This window comes from Diachasmimorpha longicaudata, chromosome 2 (genome assembly GCF_034640455.1).
Source record: "Diachasmimorpha longicaudata isolate KC_UGA_2023 chromosome 2, iyDiaLong2, whole genome shotgun sequence".
Lineage (NCBI taxonomy): Eukaryota > Metazoa > Arthropoda > Insecta > Hymenoptera > Braconidae > Diachasmimorpha > Diachasmimorpha longicaudata.
In genome coordinates this window covers 900,307-925,728 of record NC_087226.1, presented here as the reverse complement: position 1 = coordinate 925,728, position 25,422 = coordinate 900,307, and the positions used below count along the sequence as shown (strand labels likewise).

General features: G+C 43.5%; 2 protein-coding genes across 3 annotated transcripts in view; both read right to left on the bottom strand.

The window, feature by feature from the left end:
• Positions 1 to 493: 493 nt before the first annotated feature.
• Positions 494 to 25,422, bottom strand: part of LOC135172622 (uncharacterized) — a 28,800-nt gene continuing 3,871 nt past the window's right edge. Inside the window, exons 1-6 of one of the 2 annotated variants that reach the window (XM_064138776.1) lie at positions 11,114 to 11,616; positions 5,114 to 5,600; positions 4,783 to 4,831; positions 4,336 to 4,560; positions 946 to 4,233; positions 494 to 621 (exon numbers count right to left, since the gene is read on the bottom strand). In XM_064138776.1, coding sequence (XP_063994846.1) covers positions 497 to 621; positions 946 to 4,233; positions 4,336 to 4,560; positions 4,783 to 4,831; positions 5,114 to 5,600; positions 11,114 to 11,325 — 4,386 coding nt within the window. In that variant the 5' untranslated portion in view covers positions 11,326 to 11,616 and the 3' untranslated portion in view covers positions 494 to 496. Of the gene's footprint in view, positions 622 to 945; positions 4,234 to 4,335; positions 4,832 to 5,113; positions 5,601 to 11,113; positions 11,617 to 25,422 lie in introns of those variants that run through there. The other variant, XM_064138775.1, reaches the window with a different exon arrangement.
• On the bottom strand, positions 18,992 to 24,643 carry LOC135172619 (uncharacterized). The gene is made up of 2 exons (XM_064138772.1): positions 23,152 to 24,643; positions 18,992 to 23,085 (listed from the first exon to the last, which is right to left on the bottom strand). Exons 1-2 carry the CDS (start codon positions 24,641 to 24,643, stop codon positions 18,992 to 18,994), a joined length of 5,586 nt encoding a protein of 1,861 aa, XP_063994842.1.

Sequence of the window (25,422 nt, the reverse complement as noted above, 5' to 3'; positions counted from 1 at the left end):
AGTACAACGCACTTCTGAACTCTGTGGCTGAAGCTTTGAACGCGTTCGAGTCTCTAGGTCGTCCGGTGAAGCAGTGGGACGACATGCTCGTCCATCTCGTGACAGCGCGGCTGGATGCCAAGACGCTGGAGGCCTGGGAAATCGAGCTTGGCTCATCAACGGAGTTCCCCACGTACGCAGCTCTGAAGGAGTTCGTGCTCAGCAGGGCCAGGGCCAGGGAGAGGATCGAGATGCACGCTTCTCAACCTCAATCAGACGCCTCCCGGACTTTCTCATCAACCCCTCAACAGGCCTCGAAGCCTCGGCCAGTGAAGGTGTAGCCCCCAAATCAACCAGTGAAGCGTTACACCCCGAGCCACACAGTGACGGTCTACCCTCGAAGTCAACCTGCTCGGGTGTACAGTGTCTCTGCTGGCCCAACATCGCAGCCTACGTTCGGGAAGGACTCGGCCAGTAACCCGTTCTGGAATGTGAAGCCTCAACCTCAAGCTCCGTCTCAAAGTTGGGCGGACATGTGCTTCCGGTCTTGTCCGATGTGCGAGGAGGAACATTCGCTGGACAGGTGCTCCAAGTTCAAGGTGTTACGTCGTTGGCCGTTGGTAACTAGGAGGCGTTGCGCACCTGGCGGTCAATTTAAACTTCAGTATATCCCATTTGATTTCATTAACAATTTAATTATTTTTATTCTTAACTAGCTGAGCCGACAGACTTCGTCCTGTCAAAAAGATTTGTAATGTGGCAGTTTTTGTGCCTACGTATTTTACAAAATTCTCCTGTACAGAACCGTCACCCTGGTGATAGGGCGTTGTGAATAAAAAATCATTAAATAAAACATATATAAGGATTTAAAAGTAAGTAATCGCTTTATTGTTAATCATGTGAATCATAATTATTATTATTATCATTGTAGTGCTTTGTGGTATACGATGTTTTTTGTTTGATTACCTGGCGCATAGATAAACAAATCTGATGGTTTTCCAACACGTGAACAGGCAACATACAATTGACCATGTGAGAAACATGGGTTTTCTAGATTAATACCACAAACACTTAATGATTGCCCCTGGGACTTGTTTATAGTCATAGCAAAAGCAAGCCGCACTGGAAACTGTAGTCGTTTAAACTCAAATGGCACATCAGTCGGAATCATTGGTATGCGCGGTATGAGAACATCTTCTCCTTTATACTTTCCTTTGAGTATAGTTGCTTCTATCACATTGTTTAGTAATTTTCTTATCGCTAACCGTGTACCGTTGCAAAGACGCGGTTGGTTGATATTTCGCAACATTATAACCACCGATCCAACCTTTAATTGAAGATTGTGAGGTGGCAATCCTGGCAAATCCAGCGAGTTTAAAAATTCCGGTGGATAGTTGACTACATCATCTTGATTAGTAGTCGAATCAACTGATTTATATATCCTCAAATCGCCTGTTATTTGTTCTTGAATTTTGAAATTTAATGCATTTACATCTATGTTTTTTGCAGCCAGTATAGCTCGTTCGCTCAACCAATCATGGTTTCTGTAATTTTGAGAAACATCTGGAAACACCTTCTGAATAAGGTCATCTTTTGATCGAGTTAATTGACAAAAACTTTGAGGAAAGTTAATGCAGCCAGTCAACATGTCTATAGGAAATTTGCCATTACCAATGTCAATGAGTTGTTTAGAGAATATGTTTCCAGATTGATCATTTTGCAACTCGACACGCATATTCTTGCTTAAATGAAGTACTTTGACATGTTTCCACAAATTGGAGGACTTTAGACATGCATTGAGTTCATCAGCTGGCGTTGATCGTGGAATCACTGGCAATGTTTGACGAAAATCTCCTGATAATAAAATCATTGCACCACCAAATCGGTTATTATTGCTCCGTAGATCTTTTAAGGTTCTGTCTAAAGCCTCCAAAGATTTTTTATGTGCCATCGTGCATTCATCCCAAACAATCAATTTACATTGCTGCAAAACCTTTGCCATTGCAGAGTTCTTCGAAACGTTGCAGGTTGGAGTTTCATTTCTCTGCATATTTAATGGCAATTTTAGTGCTGAATGGGCTGTTCGACCACCTTCAAGCAAAGTTGCTGCGATTCCCGATGAAGCGAGTGCAAGTGCAATTTTATTTTGTGTGCGAATTGTTGCTAATATTAATGAAATCAAAAAAGTTTTTCCTGTACCACCAGGTGCATCTAAGAAGTAAATCCCTCCAGTTTCATCATTTGTTACTTTCATAAGAGTTTCAAATACATACTTCTGTTGTTCATTTAACAGTGGAAGATTTGTTTGAATTAATTCTTTCAAAGCGTTGAGATCATACAGTTTTTCTCGATGCAACTCTTGGTTAAAAGCGTCATGCATTGGACGATTGGGCGCGGTCAGGCCTAATTGAATTAATAGTTTGTTTGACATTATCAAGCACATGTCCTCAATTGAAATCAATGCTTCATCGTAAATTTCTTCACTGATTTGTATATTTGGATTTCCCATTCTATTCCGTATTTGATACAAAATATCATCACACATATAATCTTTGTACTTGATCCACAAATCAATTGGGTTTGATGGGAAGCATGTAGATATGATTATAGAAAACAATGTTCGTATTTGATGAGCGTGTGATGATATTACAGCATCATTGAGAGTTTGATCCCAATGAGCGTCATTTTCAAGCAATTGCAAACGTTGACAGGCTTCTCTGTAGGATCCACACAATTCACCATCAACAGTTCGTAACTGTTGGAATGATGTTGGGCCACGTACGTTGACTAATAGTAGTCGTAAATAAAAACATTCATCATTGCTTGGATGTACTGAATAAATCCGGCCAATCGCATCGGTGGAATATACATCTGTATATCCTGGAACTGGTTTTCCTTGTTTCCTTCGTATAAATCTCCTTGAGGATTGATTCCAGGTATAATATTTTGGCATTTCAGAATATAGTAATGTTTGTGCGAAATCATCGTTTTGGCATGTCTCAAAAAAACTGGTTAATGTAGTAGATGGTGGCTGAGCAGCTCTTTGTACTGCGTTCTGTGCTGTAAAATACACTCTTTGTCCATTTTCTAAATGCACAGCTAAGTAAACAACAGAAGGGTGTCTCTCATGAATAGGAAAAGAAAATATTCGCCAAACTGCTTCATTACTACTGACATAGCGGCCCATTTGGTATTGGGTAACTTCATCATTGGAATTCTCTGCACCAATTCCAATCACAGCCATATCACTCCCTTTGGTTACATATTTGCAAATGTATTTAATAGATTTCACTGAATGGCAAGATTCAACGTTGATGTGTGTTTTGAATGTCTTTGATAAAATGGGTGAATATGGAACAATCCAACGATTATCTATTTCAATATCTTGTTGATTTAATTTGACAATTGTTGATTTTCCATTGTCTGCTGTCGATCTGCGACGATACAATGGATAACCGTCATTACCAGTAATTGTTTCCGATATTAATGTCCGTGGATATCGTTTTGAACATTTACCATCCATCATACACGGTGAATTTTGATTAAGAGTTCCACAGGGACCATGTATCATGTTTTTGATAACTACCTCATGCAATCCAGGATCTACTTGTACATTAGGGATTTCAGCTGATATCACTGCATCAACTTCATTTGGCCTTATCTTCTCAACCAACCAAATCAAAATGTGTGCATGTGGCAATCCTCGTTTCTGCCACTCCACAGAATACATCCAGCAGCGTGTCTCACCAAACACTTTATGTTTTACGATGAAATCCATTAAAGATTTCAATTTTTGTCTAAAGACTCTGGCTGTAATATCATGACGATCAATGGGTGATTGCCCAGGGAATAACTCCTGCTTGATTTCTATCCATTGCGGATTGCATGTAAATGTGATGAACAAATCTGCTGTACCATAATGACGAACATACGAGATGGCATCTTGAGCATATTCGTGCATATGCCGAGGGCTTCCGATGTATGTTGCTGGAAGAATAGTCATCCGACCGACATTCTGTGCATTTCCATCAGTATTAATCGCATCTCGAAGGTGAATATACTCTTCAGATCGGAGTTTGGTTTGATTCAACCTGATGAATGTTAATCTCTCCGTTTCAATTTTAACATACATGTCAACAACATATTTGTGATATAATCGCCGACATTTCAATATGTAATTATCTTCATTTTCCCGAATCATTATGCGGTATGAATAATACTTCATTGAACTGACTTTTTTGTTAGTTTCAGAACCTGTAAATAGATTTTGTTTTAATAACATTCAAATATAAAATTAAAATACATAATATAATGACTGAGATATTATCGCCATAGCTAAACTAATATTTTAGTTACCTGTAATGGGATTTATCATTTTTATTGAGAAATCATAGCCATCGTCACCTTGCCAAAATATAATGGGATATTGCAGTGCATCATATGAGCGGTGTGTTTCCTTTATACGTTGTAATTGATCATTCCGACGATGTAAAACAATATCACGGGATTCCAAGTTTTCTCCAACTACAACGATAGCAACTTCATCAATAGTTGGTGCATTAAAACGTCTTGTATGTTGACCTGCAGGTGTTTTATCAGCTCTGATTACAATTTTGTGATTATCGGATGGCATCAGATCCAGGGCAGTTTTAAACAATATAATCAATTGATTGTGTTGATGAAATAAAGTTTGTAATTGTTCTACAATAGACCTCTTTACTAAATTGTTATGTGCACAACGCAGATCAATTTCTTGTGGTGAATTGCCCATAAAATAAATTTGCAGGAATTTGTTGGCGCTACCTGACACTGGTAACAGTGAACCTGCTCTGTGATATATTTGCCCTTGTATCTTTAAATAAAAAAAAAATATTATGGTGTGGTATAAATTAATGGATTGTCAGTGATCAAACTTAAATAATATTTGATCTTAAAAAGGATATATTTAGTTTTAACTAATATCTATCAAATATAAAATATAATAAAAGTGTCACTGAAACTGAATCACCATATAATATGATGATTAAGTGATATATAAGTGATTAATAAATTGAAGATTAGTGACACATCTTAACTTTGGTGACAGAATATTTTGTTCGCTAAAATAATTATGAGTAACTGCTATAATACATACCTTGAAAGTAGGCATAAAATTTTCCCGAACTACATTTGTTGCCCCAAATGAAGTCATTTGAAAGCAATTGTTATATTGTTGGATATGTGTCAAAAAGTGTATAGAATCTGTTCCTATTCCTGAAACCAATGAGTACAATGGTTCTGGTGGCGGATCCAATGGTATCAATTTCACTTTACCATTTGCGCAACACAATCCATTGGCTTCGTTTTTGTATTTTAATGCCTTACAGTGTGAGCAAACCAAGTTCATAGAACCAATAACAACACATTGGTAGTTACTGTAGTCAATTGACACATCGTAACTGAAAGCAGCTCGATTCAAACTTGCGCGATTGTTAGTTGAATGTCGCGCTCGCGCTTCACGCGTTTGTGATATCCGAATTCTTTCACGTTCATTTCCGTCGTCACGTTCTTGTGCAGTACGATTAGATCGGTAATTAGCTTGGTTTGTAGCATTTCTGGTTCTTCTACCTAAATTGCTTCGTCTTATAGGAGGCATATCAAATATAAATTATTTTTTCACTAATCACGAACTAAACGAACACTAACTAACTAACTCTGCACAAAACACGATGTACGAATTTGTTTCGTGTATCAGTTGACAAAAGCAAACTCAGTAGATTAGGTAACAGACAACTTTTTTTTTTAATTTTGTAATGAATGTACACTGCGTTCGATTGAACTCTCTAGAATTGTAAGTTCTAGAGTTCTGACCTATACAGAACAGTATTTTCAATTCTGCTACACGCCGAAGTGTTCTTTGTGTAGCGGGTTAAATAAGGTGATGAATCACACACGATTCTATTTATTAATGAATTTATTTTGATAAGTACAATTATTGGTTGACCTCCAACCAGGTTACTATTTTGAGAGTTGGGAAGGTACTGAGGAGTGGTACAAATCATCAAAACCACCTTGTTAAGAAAAAGGTGTGAGGGATGAAAGAAAGGAAGGGGAAAATTTCCAGAAATGCCATTTATTTTTCCCCAAAAACGTCTGTCCGGAGGAATCAAGGAGGGACAATGTAATAAAAATAGGGATGAGGGGCAATAATAGCACCGAGTGAAATGGACCGATGGGAGTACGGAGTCATAAAGTAGTGTAGAAAATGAAAAGGTCGGGAGGATTGTCTCTATAGGTGCATTTTAAGAGGCGGAAAGGGATAATGGAGAGAAATTGATTTAATCTTATGTCTAAAATGGTGAAAATTGGCCATCATAAAGTTTGCTAATCTGGCTGGGCAAAGAAAAAATTATTTAAGTAGAATATTAAGGAATTCATATTAATAAATTTAATAATTCTTATTATTTAAAGTAAAATTAAGATGTCCCGTGATTTGATACGCAACAAATTTGATATGACTTTAAGTCAAATCCTTTTAAGCCGTACGAATTGTTTTTTTTATTTAAAATTTGGATATTAAAAATAACAAAACACTGTTGGTAACGCGATTTTTGTTTGACTGATGTAATGACGTGGAAACTGCTGCATTTTATCTCGCGTTCCGAAATTAATACAAAAGAAACGCGAGTTTCGGAACGCGACATTAAACTCCTCCAACTATGTATTCTGTGCTCCAACGCACACACGCAGATTGTTTTGATAGATATGATCTGTGACGTTAGGAACACACCTACATTGCTTAGCCAACAGTGAGTGCTTGTAATTTAATATGAACTTCATACCTTTGCTATAAATCTCAAATTGACTACGTTTTAGTAACAAATCATTTGTATGGGAAAAAGAAAACGGCTATTTTTAGTATTTTTCCAGCAATAATTCTAATTTTTCTCGCCGTAAAAACCATCCTTGAACTTCAACGAACATTTTAAAAAAAGATTTGGCCAAATTGGTCCAGGCGTTGTTGAGTTATGCGCTTACCAACACATTTTGCGATTCATTTTTATATTATAGATAATACTGCGTAGTTAAACACCTGTGCTCTGGTGGACAATGACGTCTCTTTTAAATTCGATAACAGAGTGCTTATTCATGAAGAATAGCATACATAATTGGAAATAAACATTTGAAAATACCAAACGTACAAAGAGAGTTAATATAAATATTGGACACCTGTTTATTTAACGTGGTCGCATAAACCCATAAATTCAGACATAAATTTCTTGAGAAAGGTCCATCACAAACCCTAACAGATCTCTCTGTGTATTCTTTGTATTAAACCCAAGAACGTCATTTTTTTTTGCGGGTCACACGTGCATCTCAAATTCTAGCATGTGGACGGGGGGTGGCTAACAACAGTTGACTGCGTCACGACGTTGTCCAGCCCCTCCTCACCACTTCTTATTTTTATTATCTCAGAATATGAGGAATATAAGGAATGCGTGCGCAATCAAGAAAGAGTGGGAGTCATAGGGCCCACAAAAGGGAAATTTTGAATAGTTGTTTCAGTTTATGTTTTGTTTTCGGCGAGTGCCTTTTAGATATCAGGTTTAACTAGAATATAGAGTACGGAGTTTGTAATATTATTAAGTGAATAAATAGTTTACGTGCTCTCTCGAAGCACTCAGTGTTTTCTTTATCGAACATTAAACAAACCCTCATCCCAATAAATATTGACATTAAGGCTTTGTAGATTATCATTTTGGATTGGACTTCGTTGGATTGCCCATCCGGGCTTCAGCTGGGAAACGTTCCTGCCTCCTTTTATTAATTCAAATTAAGGCGCTGTTTTCCTAGTGACGTCTGCGAGGACATAACAAAGGCTCTATTGTTACGTCCAATTTTAAAATGACGTATGATTTCTAACTGCTTTTTCCAACGCAACCGGTTGGAGGGAATTTCTCTCTTCTCAATTATTTAGTTTTACCTGGTTTTTTAATTTGTTTAGTCCTGCCTTAATTTTTCAATTGTTTGAGTTTTTCCTTTAGCCCAGTCAGGAAATTCTTCGTTGAAGGAGTGATTTTAGGTAAACCCTGATCCTTGCTGACAGGAACTTGCGTCTGCTGCTGATTGGCCACCTAATCAGTGGTAAAGTATCCCTGCGTCTGAGGATGTAGTGCAGTTCTTGGTATCTCCTGTTGGGGTTCGGATGCTGGTTCACGACGTTGGGCCAGTCTGAAGTTTCCCTGGCAATCTCTGGCGACTGCGATGCTGAGGGCGTCACTTCGAGTTATTGTCGGCACTGGGTTCTTAATTCCGAACAACGTATCCAAATCCACTTCGTGTGGATTTCTATAGATCGCGGCCAACTTTTGAAGCTGGTATTTTCTACCCGCACGTCTGGTCCGTTTCGGCATGGAAATGATAGTGGGGGAAGCAGTGAGGCGTTAGGACATGATACTTAAGAGTGAGCAATATTCTGCTCCGCAATAAATAGTGAAATAAGGAGATTCAATGCGAGCAATATTCTGCTCCGCAAGAAATGATGAATTCACCACGGTGGTAGGATTGAAGTGTTTATTATTTAAATCGGGGGTTTTATATAAAATTTGTATCCGGTTGTACATCAGCAGAAAGGATTTTCGTCCGGTGCATTTTGTCAGCGCAAAATCTTCGTCCGGTTTGTTTTAGTTGATTTAGTATTTTTTCTTGGCACGTGCAGTGTCATATATGACCCTTTTCGGTAAAATTGTGCGCTGGCAACACATTACAATATAATTCCTTATTTATATTAGTTTTCTAACATTCCTGAGGTTTATTGTTATTAGCTTAATTTTTACTTAATTCTACTTCTAACCAGATTGGTTATTCGTTAGAGCGCGGGTAACTGGTTCCGTACGTCGATAACTAGACTGTCGGTATCTCGGATGTGGGTAAAACAATCATAACAGCTTTATGGGTAACCCGCTTCCAGCGTTGATAACTGGACTGAAGGTAATCCGATTCGTCGGTCGGTATCTCGGCAGTGGGTAAGCAGTCGACGAAGTATGAGGACGTGACAGCAGGGGGGTTGGAAAGAGACGTAGAGGTTAGGGATTCCTCTCTGTCTCCTGGAGCTTTTTGAAGTGAAACTTCTTTGCGCCCGTAGGGGTCTAAATCGAATATCGTATGTAACGAAGAAGCGACAGCAAAAGGGAGGGGATGCCTCGCGTGGTGGGGTAGTCGGACTGAACGAGACATGAGAGAGAAAGAAAAACGCGATAGATTCGGCGTAGGAAAAGACGAGAGCGGGGTAGCATGCGTAGGGGGCAATTGGCTCCGACGAAATGAGCCATGAGTGTCATGGGAAGGGAGGGGAGAGCGCGGTAGGTAACACCACAATGTACGTACGTGTACGCACTGTAGCGGCTGCCATCTCCACGTGCTCCGGGGCGCCTGCGCAGACCGTGCATAGCTCACTGACTGGCAGGCATTCGAATGCGCCGACGCAAAGGAATGGGACTGATGCACAAGCGAAGCGCATGCGTAGAGCGTGAGCTGAGCGCGGGAGTAGAGCGAGAGATTACAAATGGTAATTTCCGCCGATACTACACGTATAGCGAATATTGTTGGAGACTCCTTGTTTTATTAAGATATACATATATTTCAAGAGTCGTGCAGCATTTGTTGTTTATCGAGGTTATATAGTGTTTCTAAGTGTTCAAGGTTATATAGATAAGTGAGAAGTGTTATTAAATAGTCTAAAAAATATTAATCAGAGCTGTACATCATACCTAAATCTGATGCTCAGTTGTGGAAGGAATACAGAGATCGACTGCGTTCAAACAATAAACTAAATAAAGTGAAGAAAATCCCGAAAACCAGTGTTGCACGTGTCCGAGAATACCGAGCAAGGAAGAGGGCTATAAATTTACAACCACCTCCGAATCCTTCACTGGTAGACGAAATCGAACAGACCAATAATTTGGGCGATGGTAATGAGCCTTCCGCAACGTTAAACGCTGCAAATAGAATTTTCCACGGTATGTTTGTTCCACGGGTTGATGCAGACATCCCAGGGCCATCAGCAAGAGAGGATGACGTAAGAAGCATAACCATAAACCCTAACCTCCCTTACAAAGACTTCACTCAATTTGAGAATATACATAAAGAATTTGATAAAAAATTCAAGAATAATTCTTTCGCTTTTCCTTGCTCTATCTGTGATCGATTGTGGTTCCAAGAGGATTCGAGAGCTCCAGCCAATCAACATAGTGAGATTTCAGACATAATTGCACCAACAATGAATAGAGATGAAATGAAAATTTGATACACCTGCCTTCGAACACTCAACGCTAATTCTATCCCAATATTGTCAGTATGTAATGGCTTCTCATGTGTACAAATACCTGCCCATCTTCCACCCCTCCATTCGGTATGAGAAAGACTCATATCACCGAGAATTCCATTCATGCAAATACGGCGATTACGGCATGGACATGGACAATATGGAATATATGGACAGATCATCAATGTTCCAGTTGAGGTGGATATAATGGTGAAACATCGTCCACGACATCTTGATGACGATCATTGCATCAATGTACACATTAAGAAAAAGAAAATTCACAAGTCCAGTCATTTGAGTGGTCTCATCAACAAGAGAACAATTAAGGCTTGGCTGCAGTTTCGAACCAAAGAATTAACGATATCATAAAATTTATACATAGAGCATTATTGGCATATACTCCCTCTGGCGCAGCAGAATTAGAAGGAGATTTGAACACTATGCCCATGATTTTAAGTGGTGATTTTAATGTAAATTTTGCCTTGGAAGAAGCTCAACCACTTGTACAATTTTTAGAAAGTAAATTTAATTAAAAAATGACTAATAATCCCAAAGAGTCAACAACCAGATTAGGCACGACAATAGATGCAATTTTCTGAAGATATTTAAATAATTTACAATCACGAGTTTTCATTTCATATTTTTCATATCACAAACCAATTGTATCGTTTCTTGAACCTGAAAGTGTGGACGTGAATGAATAGATTTCTAAAAAATGGAGGCGAAAACGTCAACTATTTTTTTTTTATTAACCTAACACCTTTAAAAATTCCCGAATAATGAATAGTGGCTTCAGTTATCGGGGAAATATTTCCATTTCATAAAACTTACTGGCTAGCGTGTGTCTTTTCATTTCGATTGCCCATCGAGATCCATGAAGTTTCACTTCTATCGCCTAGCTTTCTAGGCTGATAATTTTTTTTTTCAATATTGCATTCTCCCACGTCAGTGAATGAGAAAGTGGTGACGTTTAGGGTGGGTCCGCCACAGTCATACCCGATCAATCCAGCTACCATAGGTAGTATAAATACCCGCAGGAACATCTGGAAATAATTTTCTATATTTATAAGCTATTCTGATTTTTTCGACATTTTACTTAGTCTAATTTTATTACGGTGAACTACTTTTCGGACACCTCTATAATCTATTGCTACGTTTGAATTCTGTAGGACTTCCAGGATTGTGAAAGGTCCAGTGTAGTGCCTAGCAAATTTACTAATTTTTACATGCGGAAAATTTAAAAGGAACACCTTATCAGCTTCCTTGAAGTTCTGCGGATTGATCTTTTTATCATAATAGCGTTTGGATCGGTGTTTAGCTCGAATTAAATTTGCGACTGCCCTTTTTGTGCATTTTCCGTTTTGTTTTGTACCGATTTTCTAAATATTTTTCATACGTAATGTCGTTTAAATCCAGGGCGGAATCGCTTGAGGGGATTCGAGCTAAACGGCTACATACTAACTGGTAAGGTGTATAGCCAGTGCTGTCATGGACGCTCGTATTATATGAAAATGATGCTAGTTCACAGAGATCGTCTCATTCTACTCGATTGTCTATGTATTGTTTAAGGTATTCCGTGAACACGTGGTGGGAACGTTCTCTGGAACCATTTGTTTGTGGGTAATATGCTGAGGATTTATAGGTTTTTATTCTGAATTTATTCGCTATATTTTTCATTAACAAGGAAGTAAATTGGGCTCCCTGATCGGTTAGTAATGCCTTAGGTGCTCCGAATATACAGATGAAGTGTTTTGTAAAGGATGTAGCTACTTCAATTGCATTTTGTTCCGGCGAGAGCGCACAAAAAACCGATCGAAAAGTTGAGATCAAAAAACAGGGTCGAAAAGTTGAGCAACCTCCGACACAACATTCATTTCAACCTAAGAATCTTGGTGATGGAGTCCTCTAGCGGCTTCGGACTCTGAGAGAACCCTCCCGGCGTCAGAGAATGAAGTAAAGACGGACTGTTGGAGTGCCATTTCGCTAGAGGAAACCCCCCAGCCCATCAAAGTTCTGTCACTTGCTGAGCTACGGAATGAAGATCATCTTCCTCGTCAGCTCCACCACAGATGTCGTCCACATATCTTCCGCTGCTCAAGGGTGAAACGGCTAAAGGGGAACGATGCCCTTCATCCTTGACCAGCTGGTCGAGAACCCTATAGGCGAGGAACGGAGCAGACTTGGTCCCGTAGGTGACTGAGGTGAGCTGATAGGTGCTGATGCGGCCTCGAGAATCACGCCACAAAATCTGTTGGAGAGGCCAGTCCTCCCGATGCACCTTGATCTGACGGAACATCTTCGTGATGTCCGTCTTGAAGATGTACCTGCTCTGTCGAGACCAGAGCTGTACGTCAGACATATTCCGTTGTAGCTTGGCCCCAGTATGCTGGATGTCATTGAGAGACACTCCGCAGCTACTCTTACTGGAACCGTTAAACACTACCCTCAGCTTTGTAGTTTCACTACTTTCCCGGAGAACACAATGATGAGGGAAGTAGAACGTAGGAACAGAAGAGCGAGATTGCCTCCGAGACGAACTCTGACCGGAATCCTGATATGACCGCCCGCTCTCAGAGACCCTCAACCCTCCTGAGGCCGAAGCCCAATGTGCCAAGATCATCCCGCCAGGTTGACGATCCAAGATCCGAGATTCGCATGAGACAGGTACAGCCGGAACACACACCATGTGCCCCAACTCTTAATACTCCTTGAGAAACTCACTATAAAGCTGTAGAGATCCCTGATTCTTCTCCAACCTCCTGAGTACGCTCGTGAGACACGCCTTCGCGTGGCCTAGAGAATCACCTAGCTCTGCGGGAGAGCGAACGAGAGGCAGACGAACAATATAGCGCCCCGATCGATCTCGAATATGGGTACGCTGAAAAAACTCCTCACACTCTGCCTTCGTGAGAACGACGTCCTTGCCTTCAGCTGTACACACCTCCTCCTGCTGCCAGAACGAGGTGAGAAGCTCGCTGAGTTCTTCGTTACTGACAGAGACGTGATGCGAGCTCGCCGCCGACGTCACTGCAGAGGTAGGTCCGAGCACTACCCACCCGAAGAGAGTCAGCATCGCAATAGGGGAATCGGATGGCCCGTTGATGATCTGCGGCTCCACGATCGATCCAAAGAAATCTGCGCCAATGAGAAGATCGACGGGCCTTGACGTCAGATAGAGCGGAACCGCTAGCTGTAACCCTCAGAGATGCTCCCAATGCTGAGGTTGAGAGGCAGAGAACGCAGGCAATGCCGACGTGAGCCTACCCAGGACATAGGCTTTGACAAGAATCTGATTGCTGGAGTACAGAGACTTGAGGGAAAATTGAGAGAACCCTTTAGAGGCAGATGTTGAACCACTGATACCAACAACCGGTAGCACAGCTGGAAAAATCGATAAGCTGAGCTTGTTGACTAGCTCACTTGTAGCAAACGACAGCTCAGAACCGGTATCAAGCAGCGTCCTAACCTCGTGAGAAGCGCCGTCTCTCAAGACGAGCGAGGCTAGGGCTGTGGCGAGAATCACACCTGGTCTGGGCTGTGGAGATACTTCGCGATTGATCGCGGCTACAAACGGAGCATCACTCACTAGAGCCGGCCGGAGAGAGAGGCCATGGCTCGGCGACGACTCTGGCGCTGGCGTTGGTATCGCATGTCACTGTGGAGACATGTCAGGCCTAGAGGCAGTGGACTGTATAGATGGACCGGGCTGAGGATCCTGCACCGTCCTAACAACGTGCTGGCTCTCACGAGGCTGGGAGGATCCTTGAGGTATTGGCTGAGGACGACTGATGTGAATCATCCAGTGGTGATTCTGCCGACACACCACGCAGGTCTTGCTGAGGCTCCGACAACTCTCCTTGTTATGCTTCTGCAGGCAGTTGACGCAACGACATTTGAGAACGACGAATGATCTCCTCTCGGTAGGAGATAGAGCCTTGAACTTGGAGCACCAGTCCATCAAATGTTCGTCCTCGCACATCGGACAATCCCGGAAGCACATGTCCGCCCAACTTTGAGACGGTGCTTGAGGTTGAGGCTTCACAATTCGAGACGAGTGGCTGCTCGAGTCCTTCCCGAACATAGGCTGCGACGTTGCACCAGCAGAGGCACTGTACACCCGAGCAGGCTGACCTGGAGGGTAGACCGTCACGGTCTGACTTGGGGTGTAGCCCTTCACTGGCCGATGCCTCGAGGCCTGTTGAGGGGTCAATGAACAGTCGATTGCGGTTGAGAAGCGTGCATCTCCATCCTCTCCCTGGCCCTGGCCCTGCTGAGCACGAACTTCTTCAGAGCTCCATACGTGGGGAACTCCGTTGATGACCCAAGTTCGATCTCCCAGGCTTCCAGCGTCTTGGCATCCAGCCGCCCTGTCACGAGATGGACGAGCATGTCGTCCCAATGGCTCACCGGACGGCCGAGAGACTCCAGCGCGGTTACCGCTTCAGCCGCAGAGTTGAGAAGTACGTTATACTCCCGGGCTGTACGATTGATGACCTTCGGCGCTGCGAAGAGCTTCTCTAGCTGGATGGAGATGAGCAACCTTTCATTGTCGTAGCGAGCCAAGAGAGTGTTCCACGATGGCATGAACGCGTTCTGGGTCACTGGCAAGGTGGAGATCAGCTGCTTAGCCTCGCCCGTGAGAGACGTCAGCAGATAATGGAACTTCTCCACCGTAGAGAGCGACAGACTCCCGACCACCATTGAGAGAAACAGATCCTTGTATGGTGTCCACTCCGAAAAGGCCCCTGAGAACGTTGGCAGCGAGATCTTAGGCAGCTGCCGATGAGTCGCAGGCGCCGGTGGAGAAGTAACAGATGCCCAACGGAACGACTCAGAGAGATCAATGGACTCATCCAGACCCTTGATGAGCCCCATGAACGTGCTGCGGGCTGCGGAGTACATCGCCAGGCACTTATCATAAACCTCCTCCTTAACATATGCGTGATCCAGCATCTCCTCATTATCCTTGGCCGTCAGCAGCTTCAGATGGAGAGTGTCAAACATGCTCCAATGGTTCTCTAGCATGTCTAGCTTGGACTGGAGATCAGTCACCGTGAGAGCCTGCAGGCTTTCGGAGTCTGACTCCGCTCTCAAGCTCTCGATAAATTTCGCCCAGCTAGCCTGTATTAGAATTCTCCCCCTAAACGCCATGCTCAAGCAGGAAGGAAAAACCCGCTCACTCAAAAGAAGCATAGCAAAAGCAGAGCAAAAGTCCACCGTTAACTCCCTTTGCTAGGGAAATAATCGGAAAAAGCTGTCGTAGGAATTAGAGGATTCAGCACACCCCGCAATACAGTGCAACCAAAGCACCCCCGATAGCAACAGCAGCGAAATTAGCAATGCTGTCAGGCGAAGCTCAATAAAAACGCATAAAATTATTAAATATTGACTTGCTTGTGAGATTTGAGGGGGTGTAGAGATGCTCCAATCGTGTAGAGTGGCTCCGTCGGTAAAAGCGCAGCCCCAAAACCTCGGCCGTCGGTTCGTGGGCGACGACCGGTAAGTGTAGAGAGGGGCGGAGCGGCAGGCGTCGCTGTGGGCGGGGCGTCGGTGACGTCGATGGGGGCGGGGCTATCCACAGCCACGCCTGGATTCCCGCGTTTTCTCACCCGCGAAATGTGTTCACCAATAAAAAACTCTTCCCGATAATCCGATCCGACTCGAACGACCAAATGTTCCGGCGAGAGCGTCAAAAAACCGGTGGAGAGTGGGATGCGGGTTAACGGGGGTGAATAACGATCACACGAGACGCACTCTTTAGTCACTAGGAAAATTATTTATTTCACGTCACTTTCGATTCACAATTATTAAAATATACAACTATACAGTTGTGCCTTGCACATAAGCCGCGAACAAACACTCGAATATTGAACGCTGTAGAGGAAAATCTGGTGATAGAGAATTGTCGAGGACTAACGGTCACCACGAGAGCACAGTATTGAGTGTCTCTCGGAATGTCCGAGAGAAAATCCTCTGGAAATATCGAACGTTCCAGATTCAATTCGAACGTTCCCGTAGAGTTACCGGAAACGGTGATAAGGACGGCGCCTCGGGCGCGCAGTTAGGCACCTGGAGGCCAACGCGGCCGGTAAAGGTGATGGCCCCCAGGAGGTGCTGCCACCCTTAGGCCGTATGAGGCTATCGCCTCAACACACTTTGAGTTTGTAAGGGAATAGCTAACGAGTCGCTTGTTAATAGGTCCTGCATGGTGAGGACATATCGATTGGCCTTGGAGGCCACCGGAAGAGGACCTACTAGGTCCATACTGATTTTTTCGAATGCACTCCTGGGAGTGTCCGTAATTACCATCGGCTGGCGCGTTTTCACTCGTACTAGCTTACGTAACTGACAGTTTCTACATCCTTGTATGTATTGCATTATGTCATTTTTCATTCCTTTCCAGAAATAATTTTGTCTTATTCTATTGTAGGCTTTGGTAACACCTTTGTGGCCATTGCTACTACTAGAGTGATTTTCTCTAATTATTTGAGTATATTCGAAAGGTTCTGGGATTGTAACATCGCAGGAACTCAATGTAATTTTTGTATTTAATGCAGAAAATTTTTCTATTATTAACTCTTCTATTTGTGACCACTTTATATCATCAATTTTGTCAGTTTTTGCTATGGCAAATGAGGTAGCGTCGGTGTCCACCAAGGCAATATATAATGATTCTAGCATTTCTTCAATGTGTTCTATTTCTAATATATCACATTTTCTATTTTTCATTGGCAATATAAAGCACCGCTTATTTTCATATTCTCCAAGTTTTGTTCTCAACCAAGTCATTGAATGGATAGGGATTTCTATTAAATCGTGTGGATCTTCAGCTTCCTTATCGCACGGTTCTCCTTAATGATACCATGATTACCAAGTTGTCTTTTGTCATTCTTAACGTATCTCTGCATTCCAGGATGTTTGCAGTAATCATCTGGGAATTTGGAGGACGTTTACCTGTTGTTCTGTCTCGTTACTGTCAGATGAACTTTCGTCAGTGTTGTCGCGAGCGTCAAGATAGTCTGGTTGATGACCGTCAAGTGTCAGGATTATCTTTGTTCCGTACTTCCTCGCTACTAACTGCTGGGCTAGTAGGAGAAGCAGGGAAAATATTTTGAGCAACTGGCGAATTTTGTTCAATGTCAAAAATGGTATTGGGATCTATTGATAGGAGCTTCCTTTTCTTGAATGTTCTTGGAGTGGAATAGGAAGTTTCGGAATTTCTGTTTTTTTTGGAATTTCCTGGGTTCGGGGATGAATGTTCCGGAGAAATGTCTTTATTTGAGTCTACTTGTATGCCATAGATGTGCATAATATTTGCCTGATTAAATTCAAGGTCTTCTGAATTATCTGGAATATTCCTCGACAGAGCATCTGCATTGGAGTTTAATTTTCCCGGTTTGTAAATGACTTGGTAGTCAAAATCTTCCATATCTAATCTCCACCTCACAATGCGGGAATTGGGAGAAACAACGTGTTTGAGTTGGAGACGAGGATGCGGTGCCGATTTGGGATCAGTGGGAAAATAAGAAAATACACGAGACACGGTAACTGATGGGAGATGCACTGTATAATTTATTGTCAAACAATTTGAGGCGTAACCTCGCGTCTGTCGAGAAAATCTTGTCATAATAGAGTTTAATGATTTCAATTCACGCACTGCTGGTGATGTACTAATACAGCTATAGAGTTTTTAAAATACGCGATTGAAAATCAGAGGCTTTTTTGAGATGTTAAACTGAGAATAACTACAAACACTTGCACGTCTGTTGTTCGTCAACGTTGTAGATGAACTGAAGGTCAAAAACGTCCGTTGAGTAGACGCATTTTAGCGCGTGGTGGGTTTCTCATCCCTCTATAGGGTGATTAGAACAACTGTTTGAATTGAGGTTTTTGGAATGTTCGAGAAATCTGCGCTGGAGAATTGGGTGATTTTTCTCTATCTTTGAAACACAACTGTTTGGGGATTTGCTGAATTTAGGGTGGATGTGGGTGAAAATTAGGTGAAGGATCTGGATGGAATTAACACGGGTGAAAATTAGGCTCGTTATTCACTTTTTCACTAAAAGTTTATTGGGGCCACGTGCCACCAAAGTCGAGGTTTACACAAATGTTCTATTGTTTAATTGATAATATACTAGTTAATGTCTCTTAATGTTCACAACACTATTATTTTACACAGTTATTTGAATAAGAGAGGAAAATCCTCCTTCGATCTCTAATGTAGATGTACTCGGAGAGTCACTTTGGTGATGTACTAGGATTAAGGTTGGGAGAGGTTCTTAACAATTAAGCGCGTTACCGTACTCAATAGCTGTCTACGATAGACTGGGGTGAATTTCGGTACTTCCGGGGTCAGCTCGGGGGCCTAGTGACCCGAGGTGTCGCTGTCGACCTTTTGGCCTGACCGGGCCCTTCATTACAAATTTGGGCGCTAAATGTCTGCGTTTCAAACATCCCGGGGGCAATTCAACATCAGGAATGTTGAATTTTTCGATGTCAGCTGATCCTCTGGAAGGTGTTGGATGTCCTCTAGTTGTAGTACTGGGTGTTGTATCTGCTGTTGGACTGCTGGTTGCCTGAGGGAGGCGTAAATTCCCTTGAGCTGTGACTTCCTCTTGTTGATGATTAGTTGTTGTCTGTAAGGGGAAGGACAGGGTGAGAGACGTATCATTGTCAAGTAATTGAATAATTAAAAATGATACTTAGCTCTCAGTCCTGTGATTCCTGGAGGTCCCCTTGTTGATCCTCTGGAGGTTCTTCTGCTGGTGGTGGATCTGATGGTAGTAGACAGAGTTTGGCAATTGGTCTGTCAAACTCTGCGTAGGTTACCCTTATATTTTGAGGGTCTGGTGATCCGTCAACGTGTCTTGACACTTGGGATCTTGCTGTTCTCACTGTTACGACCCTGGTGAGTCCATCTGCTCCTGGTCGTGTTGCGATGACTCTGGCGATTGGCCACGTTGCGGGTGGATATTCATCCATCATCAGGACCATGTCGCCGACCTTGATGTTGTCCTGTTGATTCTTCCATTTGTAGATTGCTTGGTATCTCTGCAGGCACTCCTTAGACCATCTGGACCAGAATTGTTGGGTGATCTGGGTGACGAGGTTCCATCTCTGTAGCTTGCTGCTAGGTTTCTCGAGAAGAGATGGTTCTGGTACTAGTTGAAGGGGTTCTCCTACCAGGAAGTGTCCTGGAGTGAGCACCTGGAGATCTTCTGGATCATCTGACATGGGACAGATTGGTCTGGAGTTGAGACAGGCTTCTATCTGGATGATCACGCTGTTGAGCTCTTCGTATGTGAGTGTTGATGGTCCTAGTATCCTCTTCAGGTGATACTTCACGGATTTCACGGCTGCCTCCCATTTACCACCAAAGTGTGGTGCTCTTGGCGGGATGAACTTCCACTGAGTTCCATGGGTTGCGAGGACAGCCTGAACTTGTTGGTTTTCTCTTGACTCCTGGTGATAAAGTTGCTCTAGGACCTCTGCTGCTCCTGTGAAGGTGGTGGCATTGTCACTATACATGACTGCTGGAATGCCACGTCTTCCTGTGAATCTTTTGTAGGCGCCGATGAAAGCCTCTGTTGTCTGCCTGTTGACGAGCTCTAGGTGAACTGCTGACGTGGTGAAGCACACAAATACTGCTATATGCACTGTTCCTGGTTGTGCATTTGTTGGCCTCCACTTCAGGATGGGGAATGGACCTGCATAATCCACTCCTGTGTGGAGAAATGGCCTGGCTGGTGAAATCCTTGTTGATGGCAATTGACCCATCTGCTGTTGAGCTTGTCTTCCTCGATGACGGGTGCAGATGGCGCAGCGTAAGATGTATGCTCTGACAGTACCTCTGCCTCCTACGATCCAATATCTTTGTCTCGTATAGGCTAGAGTCAGTTGGGTACCTCCATGTTGGGTTCTCTGGTGAGCTTCGGCAATGACCAATGTGGTGAACCTGGACTGTCTGGGTAGGATTATAGGATGTATTTCGTCTGGACTGAGTTGAGCGTTCTTCAGACGACCTCCTAGTCTCATGATGACTTGGTCATCTAGCGTTGGTGTTAGCTTTGCTAGCTGATGACTTCTTGGTAACTGATGATCTCTCTGCAAAAGTTTAATAGCTGATTCAAAATATTGTGCTTGTGTTACCTTAACCCAGAATGTTCTTGCTTCATTGAGTTCTCTAGTTGTCAGGACAGGTCCCGGGGGCGTTGGGCGCCGGCTGAATCTGTCTATCGCTCTGTTGATAGTCACAGTTACTGCTAACAGTTTGGCCATTGTGCTGTATCTGTTGAGGAGTTCTGCTACCTTGCTGATTTTCATCCTTGCTGGATGTGCTGGTACTGGTTTTGCTTCCTTGGCCACCTCTGGAGTATCCATTTTGGATACATCTATGGTTGATTGAGGCCAGTCTTCTGGATCCTGATTAATCCAGCTTGGTGCTGACCACCAGAGTGGATGATCTACTAACTCGTTTGGTGAGATTCCTCTTGAGGCACAGTCAGCTGGGTTTTCTTTGCCGCTGACGTGTCTCCATATGGCCTTTGGTAGCGTTTCCTGTATCTTGATGACCCTGTTATGGACGAAATCCTTCCATCTTGAGGCTGGGCTTCTGATCCAGGCTAGTGTGACTGATGAGTCTGACCAGAGATAAGTTTCCGTCTGATTCCGGTCTAGTTGAAGCATCTCGTATGTTGAATCCACTAGCTGGGTTAAGAGTAGAGCTGCTGTGAGCTCTAGCCGAGGTATGGTCATCCTTTTGATTGGTGCGACCTTGGTTTTCGCACACACTAAGGTTGTTGATGGATTCTCATTGCTTGATCTCGTTCTAAGGTAGACCACTGCACTCATGGCTACCGTTGATGCATCTGCAAATCCGTGGATTTGGATGTTGGTAATCTTCGATGATAACTGTATCCACCTGGGTACAGTAACTCTATCTAAGTTGGTAAGATCTCCTCGGAATGTCCTCCAACGTTTCTTATACTCCTCTGGAAGAGGATCATCCCAGTTGGCTTTGAGCTTCCATAGCTCCTGCAGGAGAACTTTCCCTTGTATTACCACTGGGGCGATGAATCCCAATGGATCGAAGATCTGAGCTATCTCCGATGACACTGTTCTTTTGGTGATGATGGCTGCGGTGAATTTCCTCGATTTGTACCTGAATGTGTCGGTTGACTGGTGCCAACACAAACCAAGTAATTTTGTCACTGATTCCTCAAATTGAATCAGGCTGCTTTCTGTTGTTAGGCCTAGTTGATGAAGAGCTTCTGGACAATTACTGCTCCACTTTTGTAGATTGAAACCGCCCGCTTTGCATAGTCCTTGAAGCTGCACTGCTATTTCCTTGAGGCCTTCTTTTGAGTCGGACCCTCCGTATATATCGTCGACGTAACGACCTCTCGTGATCGCTTCGACTGCTGCTGGGAAACGGTGTCCTTCATCGTCTGCTAACTGTTGGAGCACTCTGAGTGATAACCAGGGCGAACAATTGAGACCGTAGGTCACTGTGGTTAACTGGAAGGTGATTTCCTGTTGATCGTCGTCTATCCACAATATCCTTTGAAGATCCCAGTCGTCCTGATGTACCTTGATCTGTCTGAACATCTTGACGATGTCCGTCCCAAAGACGAGCTTATGTCTTCTCATCCAGGTTAAGACGTTCATCGCGTTGATCTGTAATTTAACACCAGGATATAAAATGTCGTTAAGAGACATACCTGATGAGCTGGCGCTGGAGCCGTTGAATACAACTCTCAACTTTGTTGTGATGGCGTCCTCTCTTAACACTCCGTGATGCGCCAGATAGTAGGCTGTTGATGGTTCTGGAATTTCTAACGCCCTCCTCATGTGTCTTAATTCTTCATATTCCTTGATAAATTCCTTGTAGAGTTGGGAATATGCTTGATCCTTGTTGAGCCTGCTGATGACTGATCTTAACTGGCGTGAGGCCTTGTTTTTTGAATTGCCGAGCGCTGCTGATGACGTCCTCAATGGAAGTCTCACTATGTAGCGTCCGGATTCGTCTCTGCGGTGGGTTTCTTGAAAGTGCTTCTCGCACTCGAGTTCCTCTATTGACAGCTCTGCATGTTGATGTTGAATTGGCAATTCTTCCTGGACCCAAAATTTCTGGAGAAGCTCTAGTAGTTGTTCATTGGTGGCTTCCTTTACGGCCGATAAAGAAATCCTTGTTGAACAACTGGTGCATTTGACTGGTCCTGATAGTATCCAACCAAATGCGGTGCGTTGGCCAACTACTGCTGTTCGTCTAGACTTGATGATCTGGTTTTCGATAATCCGCCCATAATAGTCTGCTCCTATGATGATGTCGATCGGTCCAGGTCTGAGATATTGAGGATCGGCTAGGTGGAGGTTCTCTCGTGAGCCGATGTCTGCTAACGTACAAGAGAATGATGGCAGTGTAGTTGTCAATTTCCTCAGTACGTGGGCGCTTATTGTGATTTGCTTCTGCCCCTGAATTGATTGAAGACTGACATTTACTATGCCCTGAGTGATGCCTGAGTTGAGTCCGCCAATTCCTATTAGTTCTGTTGATGATGGCCTTCTATTGAGTTGCAGTTGATGTGCTAATTGATCAGTAATAAAGGATAGCTCCGATCCTTGATCAATTAGCGCTCTCGCTTTCATCGTGAATCCTCTAGGTGAATGTGCTCTTAGTCTTGCGGTGGCGAGTAATACCGCTTGTTGGTCTTCTTCTGGCTGATGTACTGCGTGGATTTCCGTTGACTCCTCATTGATCCTTTGGTCGATGATCTCCGTTGATGCTGATGATGTACTTAATCCTGTGAATGTAGAGGACCAATGAGGGAGTGAATGATTTTGTTTATTATATTAAATCATTCACTCACTGGTTGAGGTGCCTGGCTTTGGGTGCTCCTCATTCCTCTCCGTTGATCGAAATCCCGCTCCAGTTGATGGTGCCGTTGTCCACGAGCTCCCATTGTGGATGAGCGTGTGGTGATCCCTGTTGCACTCATGACACGTCTTGGTTGATTTGCATTTCGGTTTTCGATGGGGACCCAAACACCTGAAGCATAGCTCCTTATTCACGACGAACTCGTTCCTCTTTACAGGGATGAGTGTCTTGAACAGTGGACAAGCTGCGATGGAGTGTCTTCCCTTGCAATACGCGCAGTTTGTCTTGGGGAGAAGCCTTTCTGTAGAATGGGTGTCCTGCTGTTGAGTGGCTGTGTATCCACCCTTTAACTTCGTGACGAGCTTCCTATTTGCTGGACCGCTCTCATGATACTCTTTGAGACTGGCTCCTGCGTTGAGAGCTCTTCCATAAGCCTCAAGAAAGTCTACGAACTCCTGTAGACTGGGAAAGTCCTTGGATGTTCCCAACTTGACCTCCCATTGTTTGAGTGTGTCCACATCCAGTGATCTCCTTAATATGTGGGCGAAGAGTTGCTCGGTGATGTTCTCAGAGTCGAGTCCTGGCACATCCTTCAGTTGGTCGAGGGTCTCGACCACTGCTGAGGTTCTGGATCCGAGGATTTCGGCAGTGGGCTTGTGGATTTGCTGTAAGTCTAATACCTTATTGAATAGGGATTGAGCCACTAACCTGGGGTCCTCGTACCTCCTGACGAGTTTCTGCCACGCCTTTTCATAGCTCGCTGGCTGCGTGTTGAAGGTGGCGATGAGCTCGGCTGGTAGCCCTTTCAAGAACGTCTTCAACCACATGAGTTTCTTGACGGGGGGGATAGTGTCGTCATTCCCTACCATCGTCAGGAATGACTCACTAAATTCCCTCCACTCTTCTCTCTTTCCATCGAAGGGTTTTATTTTTAGGGTCCCCAGTTGATGAGCGTACGTCAAATCCTGGGCTCTGGCTGCATCTCTCGCGTTGACTATCTGGCCTCTTATCTGTCCCATTAAGGTTAAACAACCTCTCTTGTATCGGGACGCCTCGTCATAATCTCTGCCCTGGTGATGTTCATGGTTGTCGGGGAGAGAATCAATCAATTGCTCATTGATTTTGTTGAGTTCTGCCCACTCAGACTCAACGATATCTCTCTGGCTCTCCAGTTCCTCAACGGTGTACTGGGCCTGCGTCTCGTATATGCGAGACAGTTCCCTATACACCTCTGTGATGATTTGCGCCTTGTTTTTCAGCAACCGAAGTTTGCTGCGTTGAGATGCGCTGATGTCCTGCTCGGAGACTCCTATATCTGAATGCCTCACTTTGATTGGCCTTGGCGGGGTTGGCTCGATGTTGAGGGACTCATCAACCACCGTTAATTTTATTTCCTCCGCTGCATCAGCCCAGGAGCACGACTCCTGCTGAACATCCTTTTGCGTGAGGGTTGAGCTGTCACTGGGCTCGTTGAGGTCGCTCATGATGAGGTGCTTGGTTATCGACGAGTTGAGGAGTATCGGTCAGTTACCGACTGTTGGATGTCTGCTGTCGGCCGGTTATCGACCGTGACGCTGCGATCGCCACCTGTTGATCACTATTCGGCCCAAGTGTTGGGGCTTGTCGAAGTCACTCGAACACTCGCGAGTCTTCCCGATCACTTGAGGAATGTTGTGTTGATTCGACTGACCTTGTGCTTTGTTCGATGTAAACAAAGTGTCTCGCTGCTAATCCCTCGTTGATTTTTCTGCGTTGGAATCCTTGATTTCACTCGTGTGAGCCTCGAAAGTTCTAGAAACACGAATCGTCCAATTTTCACACGCGACACTTCACACAATTTTTAGCACTCACTATCCGGCTCGAAGGACCAATGTTTGGGGATTTGCTGAATTTAGGGTGGATGTGGGTGAAAATTAGGTGAAGGATCTGGATGGAATTAACACGGGTGAAAATTAGGCTCGTTATTCACTTTTTCACTAAAAGTTTATTGGGGCCACGTGCCACCAAAGTCGAGGTTTACACAAATGTTCTATTGTTTAATTGATAATATACTAGTTAATGTCTCTTAATGTTCACAACACTATTACACACAGCACACAGCACAGTTACAACACAGTTATTTAAATAAGAGAGGAAAATCCTCCTTCGATCTCTAATGTAGATGTACTCGGAGAGTCACTTTGGTGATGTACTAGGATTAAGGTTGGGAGAGGTTCTTAACAATTAAGCGCGTTACCGTACTCAATAGCTGTCTACGATAGAC